Genomic DNA, 18715 nt, shown 5'->3' with positions numbered 1-18715 from the left:
GACTTAGATTGGCCTCGGTTTTTGGGATGTTAAAGGCATCATCTTTATTGACTACCTAGAAAGAGGAAAGACCATTAATGCTGTCTATTACTGTGAAGAACTGGGGAAAAACTGTGAATTACTGGGAAAAACTGAAGAAAGAAATCGAAGAAAAGAGGCCACACTTGAAGAAGAAAAAAGTTCTGTTCCACCACGATAATGCACCTACACATTCCGCCAGAATCACTGAACAAAAGATAAACGAACTTTGCTTCCAATTAGTTCCACATCCATTGTTCTCACCTGATTTGGCCCCCAGTGACTTCCACCTTTTTCCAAACCTAAAAAAATTCTTGGCTGGAAAGAGATTCCACTCAAATGACAAAGTCATCTCTGAAATGAACGAGTATTTTGCACACCTTGACAAATCGACCTATTGTGATGGCATAAAAAAGCTAGAACATTGCTGGAATAAGTGCATTGCTAACAGAGGAGATTACATTGAAAAATAAAAAAGTTTTAACATTATTTTGTTTGTTTTTCTATGTGAGGCCGCGAACTTTCCGAACAGCCCTCGTAGTTTTTGTATCAGTTTTTTTTTTTGAAGAAGAAGAAGAAGAAGAATGAGTCCAATGATTTAAGTAATAATAGTTCTTTAATGATTTTTAAGCATTTTTCTTCATTTTTTGATGAATTCACAGATATTCACTGATTCATGCAAGCATTGTGTGGTGGCTGCATAAATCTTCAAACACTCATAACTTCTGATAAGTGCATTTTTTGAAAAATGCTTTAGATAAAAATTTGTTTATTTTTGATGTAGAATCATAATATGCAATAAAAAAGAAAGAGGTTTCCATATAAGAAAATAAAGTTAACCCCATTTATACTGATGGTAATACCATCTGTGATGAAACCAATAGGGCCATCTTGTGTCCCTCTTGATGCAAAACATTTTCAGTCTAGAAAATTTGTTTTGTACAACATATAATTTTTGAGATATCTTGGGTGACTGTTAAAATGGGACATATACATATATGTATCATGCCAGAGTAATGCTTAAATCAGCTGAATGTCATAGAGGACTATGGGCACAAATTTTTCCCCTTTAGGCAAGTAATTAACCTGTATGATTTTATGGACCAAATTAATAGATCTGAAAGTGAAGATTGGATGAAGGTTTTGTTATCCAGTTTGATCATTTTTCTTTACATCTAGCATGTAAATAGATGGCTAACAGAACAGATTTATTAACATCTGTTTTGTTATCCAGCTCTGATTATTTATCTAACTTTGTTTTATTTTTATGTTTTTTTTAATATACCTCCAAAAATTTCAAGGCTTTTTTTTTTCATTAAATCTGCAAAAAGAAATCCTTTTCCCAAGAGTCCATACTGGGGCAAGAAGTTTAAAAACCTTTGCATCCTATAATTACTTAAAACAGCATTGTTTGTGTGTGCCCTCATGGCATGTGGTATGTGCAAGATCACAAGTGGTATCACATTGCACATGGATAACAAAACAGAACAACACTGAAATTCTCAAATGAAATATCTAATAGTAAAATCCTAATACCTTCTATTTTATTCCTAGTACCATATAAAAATTGAACAAAATTTTTTATCATTTTTCATTAATTTTGTTTAATTTAGATCTTTAGACTGGGCCACTTGTTACAGACTATTATAAACTGGAATAATTCAAAAATGTTTCACTGTGTATTAATTAATTTTTCTTAATACTTTTTAATTAGTGTCTGTTTCATTGCTTTAAAACTTTTAAATTAAATATATTTATTTTATTTTTTTAGGTAAGAACAAGGTTAGAGCTTCCTGATGATGAAAATGAACTTATTAGAGTAGTAAATATTAAGGGAATAGATTCCAACACTTGTTGTGGAACTCATGTTTCATCTCTTGGTCACTTACAAGTAATATTAATTGTTTGCTTTTTATACAGATAATATAAAAAATTCAGATTTATTTTTTAAAATGTATTTTTTTTTTCATACATTTTAAGAATATTTATTTTCTTCTAATTTCATTATCAAATACTGTATATAAATTATGTAGTCCCTCAAATTAAACATTTATTTAAAGAAGTCTTTTTCATTGTAATTAATAGAGGTAACTGTACAAAAATATATAAAAATTAAATCAATTAACAATTCAAGTTATCAAACTTGAATTGTTAATTGATTTAATTTTTGTATATAGATTTTTTTGTATTAATAATTAAAAACTAATTTATCCTATTAGCATTAAACAATATACAGAATGAGTCAAAAGTCCCTTGCACACTTTTCCAAAAGTATTAAAGATATATTAATTTTGTTAATGCAGTTAAATAGGAAGTCACATACGGAGAATTGAATGGGGCCTTTTTGTTGGCCTTGAAAATGATTTTTAAGATCACTTACATTGTAATTATTCAACAAATAAATATAGCATAGAAGTTCTAATAACAAAGCGCACCATTTAATGAGTCTAAAAACCATTTTCTGGATTCAAGTAAATACATAATTTGCAACTTTAAATTTATGAAGAGTAAAAGTGGTTTCATTTTATTTCTTTCTTTCTTTATTTCTTACTATATATATATTAATTTTAATTTAGAATATTCTGGAAGGAAAGAATTGGCCAAGAGTGGGGCTCAAATCCAATTTTTTTCTCCAGAATATTCTATTAATAAATTGCAATTAATATATTTCTAATTATTAAATTTACCATGAGATGGTAATATAACTGTCTACCTGTAGCCAAATTGAGATGTATTTAATTATTTATTAGCTTAAAATAGCCTGATGGATAATCTGACAGATTGTTTGGCAAAACATTCTGATAAAGTTCATTCTATTTAAAACAAATACTGTATTTCCTCATAATTATAATTTTATAATGAAAGTACTTGAGCCAATTAAAAATTTATTTAATTTATTACATTTTTTTATTATGAGAAATTAATGTTTGTTTTTATTTTGAAACTTAATACATATCAACAAAATAGACATAGCAAGATTAAATAGCTTTTAAAATTTAATGGAATAAGATTTAAAGCATATATTTTTTAGACAAATTTTATAATATTGTTTAATTGCTAATTAATAATTTTACTAAAATAAATGAATGAAATATTAATAAAATTGAAGCAAAATTATAACATAATTGATAGCTGAAAAAATTTATATAGATCTAAATAAAATTGCCTTTTTCATTATTAAAGAACTGAGTATTTAATAATAATAATAAATTTAATTTTATATTTCTAGGCAATAAAATTATTATATGCTGAAAAAGGGAAGAAGAACAAGACAAATTTATATTTTGTTGTTGGAAATAGATTACTTCAATATATGTCAAACTGTGTACACAGAGAAAGGAGCATGAATAATATATTAAAGTAAGCAAATTAATAATTTTATAAGACAAGGAAGTTATCAGAAAGCATAGTTATATCTAATTGGTTTCTTAACATTAGTAGTAAAATATATTATTAAATGTTGTAATATTTTTAATTTGTACAATATAATTTTTATTTTAAAAGTTTGTTTGTAATTTAGTGGTTTTAGTATTTTTTCTTCATTTTAATTTTGCTATATCTCATTTTATTCTTCTAAAATTATAATAAATATGTTCTATGAAAATATTATTTGATTTGACTTTTATTAATTTTAATGTGAGAATTTATTCATTTTTTGAAAATTTCAATTGAGATGCTTCTTTCAAAAGATTCTTCATGATTTCAGAATATATTTCATTAAAACAAATACCTACTTGTATTTAAAAAAACATTTTAAATAAAAGATATAAAAATATAGTATAATCCACTTATTGTAATTACTTAGGGATTTACCTATACTGAGGATGGTAACTGACTGATAACATTATATTGGTAAATAAATATTACAATTAATGGAAATTCTGGTTTTATTGACAATAAAAGGACATGCAAAAACAATAAATGTATAGTTTAAAGATTTATTAATTAATAGTAATTTATCCCATATTGTTTACATGATGATGTTTCTGTTGCTTTATTTTCTTAATTGTTTTCAGCAACAGCTAGCATATAATTGAACTAAGAAATGCCAGCAATTACTTCAAGGAAATAATAATTAAAATAAGTAACATTCAAAGAACTAGTTAAGACTGATAACTGAAATACTGATTATAATAGACAAAGTTTTAAAAATTTATTTTAACTTTTACAATTTTTTATTATAATTTTATAATTAAATGTTTATAATTTTACATTTATAATTAAAATAATGTATTTTTTAATTAAACATTAATTATAATTAAATTATGTATTTGGGTTCAATTGTTAAATGGGGGAGGAAAACTTACATCATATGTATGACATTTCCTATTGTAATTATGATAAATAAATAAATAAACTTGTATGTTTTGTATATACTAATTTGATAACATTAAATGACTGATAACAATATCTGTGATAACAGCAAGCAGGTACTACTTAATAATGGGCATTAACATATAAAAGTAATTAACTATGAAATGAAAGGGAATGTAATTTAATTGCTAATTAACTATGTAGTTACTTTGTTTTCAAATTTTTCATTTATCACAATAACTAAACATTAAAATTTCTCCAATAAGGAAAACATGTTCCACTGCAGCACTATTGATGAAGGTAGTGTTGTATTTTAAAAATCATTCTTTACATGCTTGTAATTACATAACATGCTCATACTAGGATTGGATTAGATGGATGGTTTAAGGCAGTGCAACACTTGGGTGATTACTAAGGGAAGAGTGCCTCTGGAAGGACATTTGCAAAAAACTGGCCCTTACTTAGATATTAGACATATGAATAAAACCCAGAAAATTCCATATAGTCAGCATGCTGGTGAGGTGCAAACCTGTTACCAATTATAATATTCAGTGGTTTTAGTCAGTGGTGGGTTACACTCAAACTAACATTGTTGTTTTCTAAATTTCAGTTTTATAAGAAAATTCTTGCCAATCATTTTAATTTAAGGAGTAGAGCAATAACTCAATGCAAATACAAAACAAAATAAAATACTCATATAAATTGAGTAATTGGAAATCCTCCATACAAAATTTTCCAATTTTTAAGTGTAAACTTCATTATTTGATATTTTTTATTCAAGTAAGCATGCATGTTGTCTCAAATTTGCCCATGGATTCTAGAATATTGAAATTTTCAAATTATTTTATGTTTTTTGTCAGGTTTACTTTAATGAAAACTGATAACACAAGGAAGAAAAAAATCGCACTAACTTTTCTATCAACCAGGTGTGTTGTCATTGCTTTCAGTCTGTCACTGTGTTTTCTTTGTACAGATTAATCTTCATATTTAGTAAAGTTTATTTAAACATTTTTAGGTAAGTGTTGTTAATTTTTTTTTTTTTAACTGTAGGTAAGTAATTATTTGTAAAATGATGAATGAAATATGATGGTATCTCAATATTCGAGCACAAATTCTGGAAAAAAGTTGCTCAGTACTTGACTGAACAAACGTGACGTGACCCATTAGAACAAATTTTTGATTAATAACATATTTTTATTTTGTCATCCATAAAAAATTTTTTTTGATAAAAATAAAAAATATGAAAATGCTATTGATATTTTTGATCAAGATCAACAAAAAAGCTGAGATAATGATGATATTTTGTAAAAAGAGAACACCCTTGTTTAACTAAAATTAATATAATATTAACACACACAATACAGTACTTTTAATTGTGATTGCTAATTAATTATTGATTGGAAATAAATTATTGATTTCTTTAATAAACATATTTCTCGTAGCAAAAGTATACTATTCTTTTTTGTTACTAACTTTGGGAATATAATGGAAACCCTATGTTTTGCATTAGTCCCTTGTTTCATATAGCAAGGATATGCATAACACTGCACTTTTTCGGAACATAACTACCATGTTATATGAGGGATACCTTTATGTAGTTAACTAGTAGTTTGATTACTAAATTGGGACAGTGATTGTAACTAGTAATTAATTATAATGCAAGTAGTTAACTACATAGTTTAATTACATTAGTACAAATATCCGTCATGAAACAAGGTAATTACATTCTGAAAAAGTGCCATGTTTGTGAATCCATGCTATACGAAACAAAGGACTAATGCAAAACAAGGGATTAGGTTCCTAAAGTTAACAAAAGTATATTATTCTTTTTTGTTGCTAAGAGAAATATGTTTATTAAAGCAATCAATAATTTTTGCCAAATCAATAATTAACCAAAAATCACAATTAAAAGTTTTGTATCATGCATTAATATTAATTTTAATTAATATTAGGCATTTTCTTTTTAGAAAGTTTTGTCAGCTTATGAGCTTTTTTGTTGATCTTGATCAGAAATATCAGCAACATCTTCATTTTTTTTATTTTTATCATAATTTTTTATGAATGACAAAATAAAAACATGTTGTTAATTGAAAATTTTTTCTAGAGGATTACATTTGTTCATTTGAGTATAGAGCGATTTTTTTTTCTTTTTTCCAGAATTTGTGTGGAATACTGGATTGTTCAAGTACCGAGATACCATTGTATTTCATTCATCATTTTTATGAATGATTACTTACCTATGGCTAAAAAAAGTTTAATAACACTTACCTAAAAATTTACTAAATACAAAGATTAATCTATAAAAACAAAATACGATGACAATCTTAAAGGCTAAAATCTGAAAGCAATGACATTGACACTTGGTTGATAGGAAAGCTAGGTAAAGGGAGAAAATATTCTACTATCAATTTTCATTAAAGTAAACCTGATGAAAGGCATAGAATAAGTTGAAAATTTCAATATTCTAAAATTCATGGACAAATTTGAGACAATACACATGCTTACTTGAATAAAAAAAAATATCAAATAACAAAGTTTACACTTAAAAATTGTGAAATTTTGTGCACAGGATTTCCAAAACCATGTTAGAATGAAATCAGAAATTGTGTTGTATGAGGAATATTCTCAATTTTTTAACTGTGTTAGAGCAAAACCATGTTGTAGAAATGCCATGTTTTACGAGGGATATCTGTAGTTAACTATTACCTATTTCTAATTTTGTAATTTAAAAATATTAATCATAGACAAAATGTAGGGTTTTTTTTTTTTTACTACATTATACAACTCTTACTAATTTAAAAAAAATATTATTGTAAATTGAAAAATTCTATTCAAGTAAGAAAGTTCAGTATTCTTTAATGTTTTTAAAGATTATTTAGTGCAATAAAAACAATTAATGTTTTTAGTTAAATTTATATTGTATCTGTTTTTAAATAAATAAAACAAAATTTGATTGGGCTGCAATTGAAAAATGGTAGACCTACAGATTTCCATTGTCGTCCAGCTATCTGCCCTCCCTTAATTTCAAGAATAATGTTAGATAAATGAATGTTGAGACCAGATATGGAAAGCTTGGCTGCAGGAGGCCCCAATTAACTATATATGAACTTCGGTCTAGACCGGAAGTCTCATGATTTCAACTTAAAAATTTTCCCAGAATGGAGTTACATAGATGAGCTGTTATTATCACGAAAAGTATGATGTACAGGGGCAAGACACTATTAATTTGAGATTGAGATCATATATTTTAAATTAAGTAAATTAAAAATATGATAAAAAATTGCAGCAAAATCAAAATAAATGAGCAAAAAATTATCTTTTGCTCATTTATTTTGATTTTGTATTATTTTTCTAAACACATTTAATCTATTTTGAAAGTACTTTTATATTTTAATGTTTTGAATTATAACAGATCTCCTCCTGAAGAGCATATACATATTGCTGATAAATTGCAAAAATCATTAAAATTTGCAAATAAGGTAAGAGAATATTTGTTCAAAATAATATATATTTATCTAAATTCATTAGAACAGTGTTTTTCAACCTGTGAACCGCGACCCCCAGGGGGTCGCAAAGCCTTACATGGGGGTCGCGGGTGAAAGAAAAAGACAAGTGTTTGTAGATCCTACACTACAACAAAAATAACTAAAATTTCAGTGAGAAGTCTGTGCCTGTTTATTTTACAGTACAATTGGTTTTTGATCGATATTTAAGGAAAGAAAATTAAATACATAGTTTTTAAAATCACTGATATAATTTTAATATGGCCCTGGGGGGGTCGCCAGAATTTTTTAACTTGTAAAGGGGTCGCATATTCAAGAATGTTGAAAAACACTGCATTAGATCATCTGTTATAATCTCTATTCATATATCTTAAAAATAAAGGTTAAAGATATTTATTTAGAAAAATGAAATAAGGATATTTTGTATTTATATGTGTATTAAATAGACTATCATTGCTTCTTTTGGTTATCAAAGATTATTTACTAAAAAAGAAATTATTATTACAAAAATTACAAGAACAAAGATTATTATTTAAATAAATAATCTTTGGTAATTGAAAGAAACAATGATAATCTATTTAATTGTCAGTATGGTGTTATTAATGTCATTAACTTAAAAATATTTGTTCTTACTGTAGTCCTACATGCCTACATGTTAGTATATTTTATTCTGATTTTAATTCCATAATTTTTATTGCATATTTTTTACAAATTTAAAGTCTTGGTGAGGATCATTCAACGAAATTAATTGTAATTATTGATATTATTTTTTTTACACTGTAAATCATGATATTGTTTTCTGTAATATCTCTGTTTCTATGATATTAACACATTAATGTTATTTTAAATGAAATATGAAAAAATCAATCTATATTAGTCATCATACTGTAAATGATTATTTTACATATTAAATCTTATATTCATCAAAATATTACACAAAGAATAGATATTTGCTAATTTCATTTGAATTTCTCTCATTAAATGTAGATCTCTATCAAATAAAGATCTCTTTTCTGTAGATCTCTATCTATGAATGTTCACAAAAGTATTTAAATATGTTAAAATTTATGTCAACAATGTTTTTACAGTGCCTTTTTCATGTGCCTGCTTAAATTGTGTATCTTGAGATCCATCTCACTAATTTTTAAATAAATGCAAGCCTTTTTTTTTTACAATTAAGTTGTTCTTTCTTCATTAACAGAAAAAAAGCAGAGAAACAGTTTCTAACAGACATTTTTACTTTTGTATGTAAGCTTACATGAGTTAAAATTTGTAGTCAATATATATGTGGCATATGAAAATAATTGTACTATATACATTTTATATAATATAAATATAGTATTTATTCTTTGTCTAAGGACTATTATTTACTTTGTTTGTTATTTAATTATAATATCAATGTATCAATTACTCTTAGATAGAAAGAGTACTACTTAGTCTGGGTTTACCTTCCATCCTCCAAAAAAATATACTTATAGAGCATATATTTTATTTTTATTTATACAGTTTGTGTATATATTTAAAAAATAATTTAAAATGCCATATATTGATTTTTTTATTTTTTAAAAATCAAAAAGAATAAAATGTGATAATATGCTGGCCCAAAACTTAGATAGGTGATTAGTTTCAAAATAAAAGTTTCCAATCTTAATATTTCCCACTTGAACAAAAATTCAAAATGCTCTTGTAATATTATAACTTGAAAAATTAAGTACGGCTACAAGACATGGTAGATATTGCAAAAACTTTTTTATCAGTGTTTTATTGTGAAAGCACTGAATCCTACAATAAAAGGCTGGTGTTTTGATCATTTTTAACTTGTATAATCTTTTAATAATCTATTATTGCTGTTTTTAATGAAGATTTAGTTATATGTTCAAGCTGTTTTTGCTGTTACTTCTGGGATGGACTGTAAAAGGATCTAAAGAGTAGACTCGAAAAAATTATATTTTTATGTAAGTCTTCTAATGCGTCAAAAGTTAAAAAATTAATTAGATTTTTGCATATTCAAAATTATTCTCAAAATTTAGTCAAATATATCTACATTTANAATATTATATTTTAAATATAATTATATATCTTCTATCTCTTTACTTTGTTCACATTTTTGGAAAGAGAAATGCTCAATTCTTTATATCTATTTAAATATTGTAGTTCTTTACTTTTGGTTTTAACTGGAATTAAAGAATAGGTTATGGCATTATGTTTCGCTCAAGCGAAAAGCATTTCTAAACTATGATGCAGTGACATGTAGCAATAGCTGCTCATGACGTCATTTTCACTAAACTCTCACTGCATAAAGAAATGCAATCATAATTCAATAATTCAAATAACTATTGCAGAACTCCATGCAGGCTGAAATATAGCAAATTAATGGTTACATAAAATAATTTAGCTGAAAATAGATGGTTAAATTATTTAAATGTAGATTTATTTCTAATTATTAAATATAATACAAAATGGTTGCATAACCCCTATCTTTTGATAAAATTACTCTATTTGATCATTAATTAGCTATATTAGAACTGGCATGTATATTTGATAGTTATTTGATTTATAGATAATTTGTATATTATTTAATATATAATAAATCTTTTATTATTAATTCTAAAATAATTACATTAAATTTTTATTCATTTTAACATTTTATAATTTTAATATGTAGGACAACATTTAATTACTGCTGTTGCAGAGAATATGTATAATTTTCATACAACATCATGGAATCTTGGAGATGAATTGAGTTATGTTGAACTGGACATACCAACTATTTCCAATGATAAGATTACTGAATTAGAAGAAGTTTTGAATGAAAAAATTAGAGAAAATATTCCAGTATATGTAAATTTATTTAATCGTGATGCTGCAGAATTAAAAGAAGTTTGTAATTTTTATAATTTTTTTAATATAGTTCTTAATAAGTAATTAACTAATAATATAACTTTTATAACAGTACAATGTATATATATTTATTTCTGGACAGAATACTTGTAATAACAGTTTTTGTAACTCTAGAATACTTTTTATCAATATCCATAAAGAGAAGAGCTCTTACATAACTTAAGTCAATATTTTGATTCTAGTCTTTAAACTCTTCTCTCTTGAAATGTTTTCCATTCTAAATTCAATTTCTATTCTTGTCAACTTCAAATCATTTCAAAAATTTGTGATGCTGTTTTAGTGGCATTGGTCACTGCAAATAGTATATTTATTTTATAAAATGAAAGGAAAAACTTTAAAAATCCAAGTTTATTATAAATATAGAATGCAAATAATTAAAGAATCCCTGTTTAGAATAATCTTTATTTAATAATAACTTCAACTTCATTTTCTTAAATAGAAACTCCATTTTTTATTGCACATTATAATTTTTCCATCAAAATCAAACAAACTTTTATCTAAAACATTTTTTGAAAGATGCACTTATCAGAAGTTATGATCATTTTAAGTTTTACACATCTGCCACATGATAAATGTGTGAATTGTGGCTATCTGTGAAGTTCATTGAATAAAAGGAATAGAAATGCTTAAAAATCATTAGGAAACTATTATTATTTTGTAGAATCAAGATTAACATCATCGCTTTACTACAAGATTGATGACTCTAATATTCTGTGGCACTACGAGGGCTGTTCGGAAAGTTCGCGGCCTTGCCTATATGCGGCGCTGCAATCAATTTAATTTTTGGCGGGAATAATTCAGCCATCTTTGCTAAAGATACGATACCAATTTCCGCTTGATTTGTCAAAAAGTTTTGCCACAACAGCTTAGCAGATAGTCAGTGTGCACATACTTTGTCAAAAATGGAGAAGACGGAGACTCGTGCGGTCATAAAATACATGACGAAAAAAGGGTTGACCCCATCTCAAATCAAAGCTGACATGGATGAAGTTTTAGGAGAGTCTGCTCATTCGTACACCACTGTGAAAAAATGGACAGCCCTTTTTAAATCTGACAGAGAAAGTGTGGAAGATGACCCTCGCAGCGGACAGCCGTCAACTGCTGTCACTGAAGAAAACATTGACAAAGTTCACGATTTGGTATTAGCAGATCGCCGTTTGAAAACGTGTGAGATAGCTGAGACAACAGGCATCTCTGTCAACCGAGTGCATCACATCCTAACCGAAGATTTGGGTATGACGAAGGTCTCAGCAAGGTGGGTGCCACATCTGCTGACCGCCGAGCAAAAACGTGTTCGCACTTTGATGTCAAAGGAGTGTTTGGACTTCTACCAGAAAAACCCACAGGATTTCTTGTGTCGGTTTGTGACTACTGACGAAACGTGGATCCATTACTACACTCCTGAAACAAAAGAACAGTTGAAGCAATGGAAACACCACAGTTCGCCACCACCAAAGAAGGCAAATCAGCGGGTACAGTTCCATCAGCGGGTAAAGTGATGGCCTCGGTTTTTTTTTTTTTTTTTGGGATGTTAAAGGCATCATCTTTATTGACTACCTAGAAAGAGGAAAGACCATTAATGCTGTCTATTACTGTGAAGAACTGGGGAAAAACTGTGAATTACTGGGAAAAACTGAAGAAAGAAATCGAAGAAAAGAGGCCACACTTGAAGAAGAAAAAAGTTCTGTTCCACCACGATAATGCACCTACACATTCCGCCAGAATCACTGAACAAAAGATAAACGAACTTTGCTTCCAATTAGTTCCACATCCATTGTTCTCACCTGATTTGGCCCCCAGTGACTTCCACCTTTTTCCAAACCTAAAAAAATTCTTGGCTGGAAAGAGATTCCACTCAAATGACAAAGTCATCTCTGAAATGAACGAGTATTTTGCACACCTTGACAAATCGACCTATTGTGATGGCATAAAAAAGCTAGAACATTGCTGGAATAAGTGCATTGCTAACAGAGGAGATTACATTGAAAAATAAAAAAGTTTTAACATTATTTTGTTTGTTTTTCTATGTGAGGCCGCGAACTTTCCGAACAGCCCTCGTAGTTTTTGTATCAGTTTTTTTTTTTGAAGAAGAAGAAGAAGAAGAATGAGTCCAATGATTTAAGTAATAATAGTTCTTTAATGATTTTTAAGCATTTTTCTTCATTTTTTGATGAATTCACAGATATTCACTGATTCATGCAAGCATTGTGTGGTGGCTGCATAAATCTTCAAACACTCATAACTTCTGATAAGTGCATTTTTTGAAAAATGCTTTAGATAAAAATTTGTTTATTTTTGATGTAGAATCATAATATGCAATAAAAAAGAAAGAGGTTTCCATATAAGAAAATAAAGTTAACCCCATTTATACTGATGGTAATACCATCTGTGATGAAACCAATAGGGCCATCTTGTGTCCCTCTTGATGCAAAACATTTTCAGTCTAGAAAATTTGTTTTGTACAACATATAATTTTTGAGATATCTTGGGTGACTGTTAAAATGGGACATATACATATATGTATCATGCCAGAGTAATGCTTAAATCAGCTGAATGTCATAGAGGACTATGGGCACAAATTTTTCCCCTTTAGGCAAGTAATTAACCTGTATGATTTTATGGACCAAATTAATAGATCTGAAAGTGAAGATTGGATGAAGGTTTTGTTATCCAGTTTGATCATTTTTCTTTACATCTAGCATGTAAATAGATGGCTAACAGAACAGATTTATTAACATCTGTTTTGTTATCCAGCTCTGATTATTTATCTAACTTTGTTTTATTTTTATGTTTTTTTTAATATACCTCCAAAAATTTCAAGGCTTTTTTTTTTCATTAAATCTGCAAAAAGAAATCCTTTTCCCAAGAGTCCATACTGGGGCAAGAAGTTTAAAAACCTTTGCATCCTATAATTACTTAAAACAGCATTGTTTGTGTGTGCCCTCATGGCATGTGGTATGTGCAAGATCACAAGTGGTATCACATTGCACATGGATAACAAAACAGAACAACACTGAAATTCTCAAATGAAATATCTAATAGTAAAATCCTAATACCTTCTATTTTATTCCTAGTACCATATAAAAATTGAACAAAATTTTTTATCATTTTTCATTAATTTTGTTTAATTTAGATCTTTAGACTGGGCCACTTGTTACAGACTATTATAAACTGGAATAATTCAAAAATGTTTCACTGTGTATTAATTAATTTTTCTTAATACTTTTTAATTAGTGTCTGTTTCATTGCTTTAAAACTTTTAAATTAAATATATTTATTTTATTTTTTTAGGTAAGAACAAGGTTAGAGCTTCCTGATGATGAAAATGAACTTATTAGAGTAGTAAATATTAAGGGAATAGATTCCAACACTTGTTGTGGAACTCATGTTTCATCTCTTGGTCACTTACAAGTAATATTAATTGTTTGCTTTTTATACAGATAATATAAAAAATTCAGATTTATTTTTTAAAATGTATTTTTTTTTTCATACATTTTAAGAATATTTATTTTCTTCTAATTTCATTATCAAATACTGTATATAAATTATGTAGTCCCTCAAATTAAACATTTATTTAAAGAAGTCTTTTTCATTGTAATTAATAGAGGTAACTGTACAAAAATATATAAAAATTAAATCAATTAACAATTCAAGTTATCAAACTTGAATTGTTAATTGATTTAATTTTTGTATATAGATTTTTTTGTATTAATAATTAAAAACTAATTTATCCTATTAGCATTAAACAATATACAGAATGAGTCAAAAGTCCCTTGCACACTTTTCCAAAAGTATTAAAGATATATTAATTTTGTTAATGCAGTTAAATAGGAAGTCACATACGGAGAATTGAATGGGGCCTTTTTGTTGGCCTTGAAAATGATTTTTAAGATCACTTACATTGTAATTATTCAACAAATAAATATAGCATAGAAGTTCTAATAACAAAGCGCACCATTTAATGAGTCTAAAAACCATTTTCTGGATTCAAGTAAATACATAATTTGCAACTTTAAATTTATGAAGAGTAAAAGTGGTTTCATTTTATTTCTTTCTTTCTTTATTTCTTACTATATATATATTAATTTTAATTTAGAATATTCTGGAAGGAAAGAATTGGCCAAGAGTGGGGCTCAAATCCAATTTTTTTCTCCAGAATATTCTATTAATAAATTGCAATTAATATATTTCTAATTATTAAATTTACCATGAGATGGTAATATAACTGTCTACCTGTAGCCAAATTGAGATGTATTTAATTATTTATTAGCTTAAAATAGCCTGATGGATAATCTGACAGATTGTTTGGCAAAACATTCTGATAAAGTTCATTCTATTTAAAACAAATACTGTATTTCCTCATAATTATAATTTTATAATGAAAGTACTTGAGCCAATTAAAAATTTATTTAATTTATTACATTTTTTTATTATGAGAAATTAATGTTTGTTTTTATTTTGAAACTTAATACATATCAACAAAATAGACATAGCAAGATTAAATAGCTTTTAAAATTTAATGGAATAAGATTTAAAGCATATATTTTTTAGACAAATTTTATAATATTGTTTAATTGCTAATTAATAATTTTACTAAAATAAATGAATGAAATATTAATAAAATTGAAGCAAAATTATAACATAATTGATAGCTGAAAAAATTTATATAGATCTAAATAAAATTGCCTTTTTCATTATTAAAGAACTGAGTATTTAATAATAATAATAAATTTAATTTTATATTTCTAGGCAATAAAATTATTATATGCTGAAAAAGGGAAGAAGAACAAGACAAATTTATATTTTGTTGTTGGAAATAGATTACTTCAATATATGTCAAACTGTGTACACAGAGAAAGGAGCATGAATAATATATTAAAGTAAGCAAATTAATAATTTTATAAGACAAGGAAGTTATCAGAAAGCATAGTTATATCTAATTGGTTTCTTAACATTAGTAGTAAAATATATTATTAAATGTTGTAATATTTTTAATTTGTACAATATAATTTTTATTTTAAAAGTTTGTTTGTAATTTAGTGGTTTTAGTATTTTTTCTTCATTTTAATTTTGCTATATCTCATTTTATTCTTCTAAAATTATAATAAATATGTTCTATGAAAATATTATTTGATTTGACTTTTATTAATTTTAATGTGAGAATTTATTCATTTTTTGAAAATTTCAATTGAGATGCTTCTTTCAAAAGATTCTTCATGATTTCAGAATATATTTCATTAAAACAAATACCTACTTGTATTTAAAAAAACATTTTAAATAAAAGATATAAAAATATAGTATAATCCACTTATTGTAATTACTTAGGGATTTACCTATACTGAGGATGGTAACTGACTGATAACATTATATTGGTAAATAAATATTACAATTAATGGAAATTCTGGTTTTATTGACAATAAAAGGACATGCAAAAACAATAAATGTATAGTTTAAAGATTTATTAATTAATAGTAATTTATCCCATATTGTTTACATGATGATGTTTCTGTTGCTTTATTTTCTTAATTGTTTTCAGCAACAGCTAGCATATAATTGAACTAAGAAATGCCAGCAATTACTTCAAGGAAATAATAATTAAAATAAGTAACATTCAAAGAACTAGTTAAGACTGATAACTGAAATACTGATTATAATAGACAAAGTTTTAAAAATTTATTTTAACTTTTACAATTTTTTATTATAATTTTATAATTAAATGTTTATAATTTTACATTTATAATTAAAATAATGTATTTTTTAATTAAACATTAATTATAATTAAATTATGTATTTGGGTTCAATTGTTAAATGGGGGAGGAAAACTTACATCATATGTATGACATTTCCTATTGTAATTATGATAAATAAATAAATAAACTTGTATGTTTTGTATATACTAATTTGATAACATTAAATGACTGATAACAATATCTGTGATAACAGCAAGCAGGTACTACTTAATAATGGGCATTAACATATAAAAGTAATTAACTATGAAATGAAAGGGAATGTAATTTAATTGCTAATTAACTATGTAGTTACTTTGTTTTCAAATTTTTCATTTATCACAATAACTAAACATTAAAATTTCTCCAATAAGGAAAACATGTTCCACTGCAGCACTATTGATGAAGGTAGTGTTGTATTTTAAAAATCATTCTTTACATGCTTGTAATTACATAACATGCTCATACTAGGATTGGATTAGATGGATGGTTTAAGGCAGTGCAACACTTGGGTGATTACTAAGGGAAGAGTGCCTCTGGAAGGACATTTGCAAAAAACTGGCCCTTACTTAGATATTAGACATATGAATAAAACCCAGAAAATTCCATATAGTCAGCATGCTGGTGAGGTGCAAACCTGTTACCAATTATAATATTCAGTGGTTTTAGTCAGTGGTGGGTTACACTCAAACTAACATTGTTGTTTTCTAAATTTCAGTTTTATAAGAAAATTCTTGCCAATCATTTTAATTTAAGGAGTAGAGCAATAACTCAATGCAAATACAAAACAAAATAAAATACTCATATAAATTGAGTAATTGGAAATCCTCCATACAAAATTTTCCAATTTTTAAGTGTAAACTTCATTATTTGATATTTTTTATTCAAGTAAGCATGCATGTTGTCTCAAATTTGCCCATGGATTCTAGAATATTGAAATTTTCAAATTATTTTATGTTTTTTGTCAGGTTTACTTTAATGAAAACTGATAACACAAGGAAGAAAAAAATCGCACTAACTTTTCTATCAACCAGGTGTGTTGTCATTGCTTTCAGTCTGTCACTGTGTTTTCTTTGTACAGATTAATCTTCATATTTAGTAAAGTTTATTTAAACATTTTTAGGTAAGTGTTGTTAATTTTTTTTTTTTTAACTGTAGGTAAGTAATTATTTGTAAAATGATGAATGAAATATGATGGTATCTCAATATTCGAGCACAAATTCTGGAAAAAAGTTGCTCAGTACTTGACTGAACAAACGTGACGTGACCCATTAGAACAAATTTTTGATTAATAACATATTTTTATTTTGTCATCCATAAAAAATTTTTTTTGATAAAAATAAAAAATATGAAAATGCTATTGATATTTTTGATCAAGATCAACAAAAAAGCTGAGATAATGATGATATTTTGTAAAAAGAGAACACCCTTGTTTAACTAAAATTAATATAATATTAACACACACAATACAGTACTTTTAATTGTGATTGCTAATTAATTATTGATTGGAAATAAATTATTGATTTCTTTAATAAACATATTTCTCGTAGCAAAAGTATACTATTCTTTTTTGTTACTAACTTTGGGAATATAATGGAAACCCTATGTTTTGCATTAGTCCCTTGTTTCATATAGCAAGGATATGCATAACACTGCACTTTTTCGGAACATAACTACCATGTTATATGAGGGATACCTTTATGTAGTTAACTAGTAGTTTGATTACTAAATTGGGACAGTGATTGTAACTAGTAATTAATTATAATGCAAGTAGTTAACTACATAGTTTAATTACATTAGTACAAATATCCGTCATGAAACAAGGTAATTACATTCTGAAAAAGTGCCATGTTTGTGAATCCATGCTATACGAAACAAAGGACTAATGCAAAACAAGGGATTAGGTTCCTAAAGTTAACAAAAGTATATTATTCTTTTTTGTTGCTAAGAGAAATATGTTTATTAAAGCAATCAATAATTTTTGCCAAATCAATAATTAACCAAAAATCACAATTAAAAGTTTTGTATCATGCATTAATATTAATTTTAATTAATATTAGGCATTTTCTTTTTAGAAAGTTTTGTCAGCTTATGAGCTTTTTTGTTGATCTTGATCAGAAATATCAGCAACATCTTCATTTTTTTTATTTTTATCATAATTTTTTATGAATGACAAAATAAAAACATGTTGTTAATTGAAAATTTTTTCTAGAGGATTACATTTGTTCATTTGAGTATAGAGCGATTTTTTTT

At 26.3% G+C, this 18715-nt stretch overlaps 1 protein-coding gene across 1 annotated transcript in view; it reads left to right on the top strand.

The window, feature by feature from the left end:
• LOC111623952 (alanyl-tRNA editing protein Aarsd1-B-like) overlaps nucleotides 1–18715 on the top strand; it is a 63118-nt gene that overhangs the window by 31234 nt on the left and 13169 nt on the right. The window contains exons 5-7 of the mRNA XM_023366694.1: nucleotides 1790–1909; nucleotides 3248–3378; nucleotides 7745–7811. Of these exons, the coding sequence (XP_023222462.1) occupies nucleotides 1790–1909; nucleotides 3248–3378; nucleotides 7745–7811 (318 nt within the window). The remainder of the gene's footprint in view (nucleotides 1–1789; nucleotides 1910–3247; nucleotides 3379–7744; nucleotides 7812–18715) is intronic.

Source organism: Centruroides sculpturatus, unplaced genomic scaffold, assembly GCF_000671375.1.
Source record: "Centruroides sculpturatus isolate CEXI.00-Female unplaced genomic scaffold, Cexi_2.0 scaffold401, whole genome shotgun sequence".
Taxonomy (NCBI): Eukaryota; Metazoa; Arthropoda; class Arachnida; order Scorpiones; family Buthidae; genus Centruroides; species Centruroides sculpturatus.
This window is presented reverse-complemented; position numbering and strand designations above follow the sequence as displayed.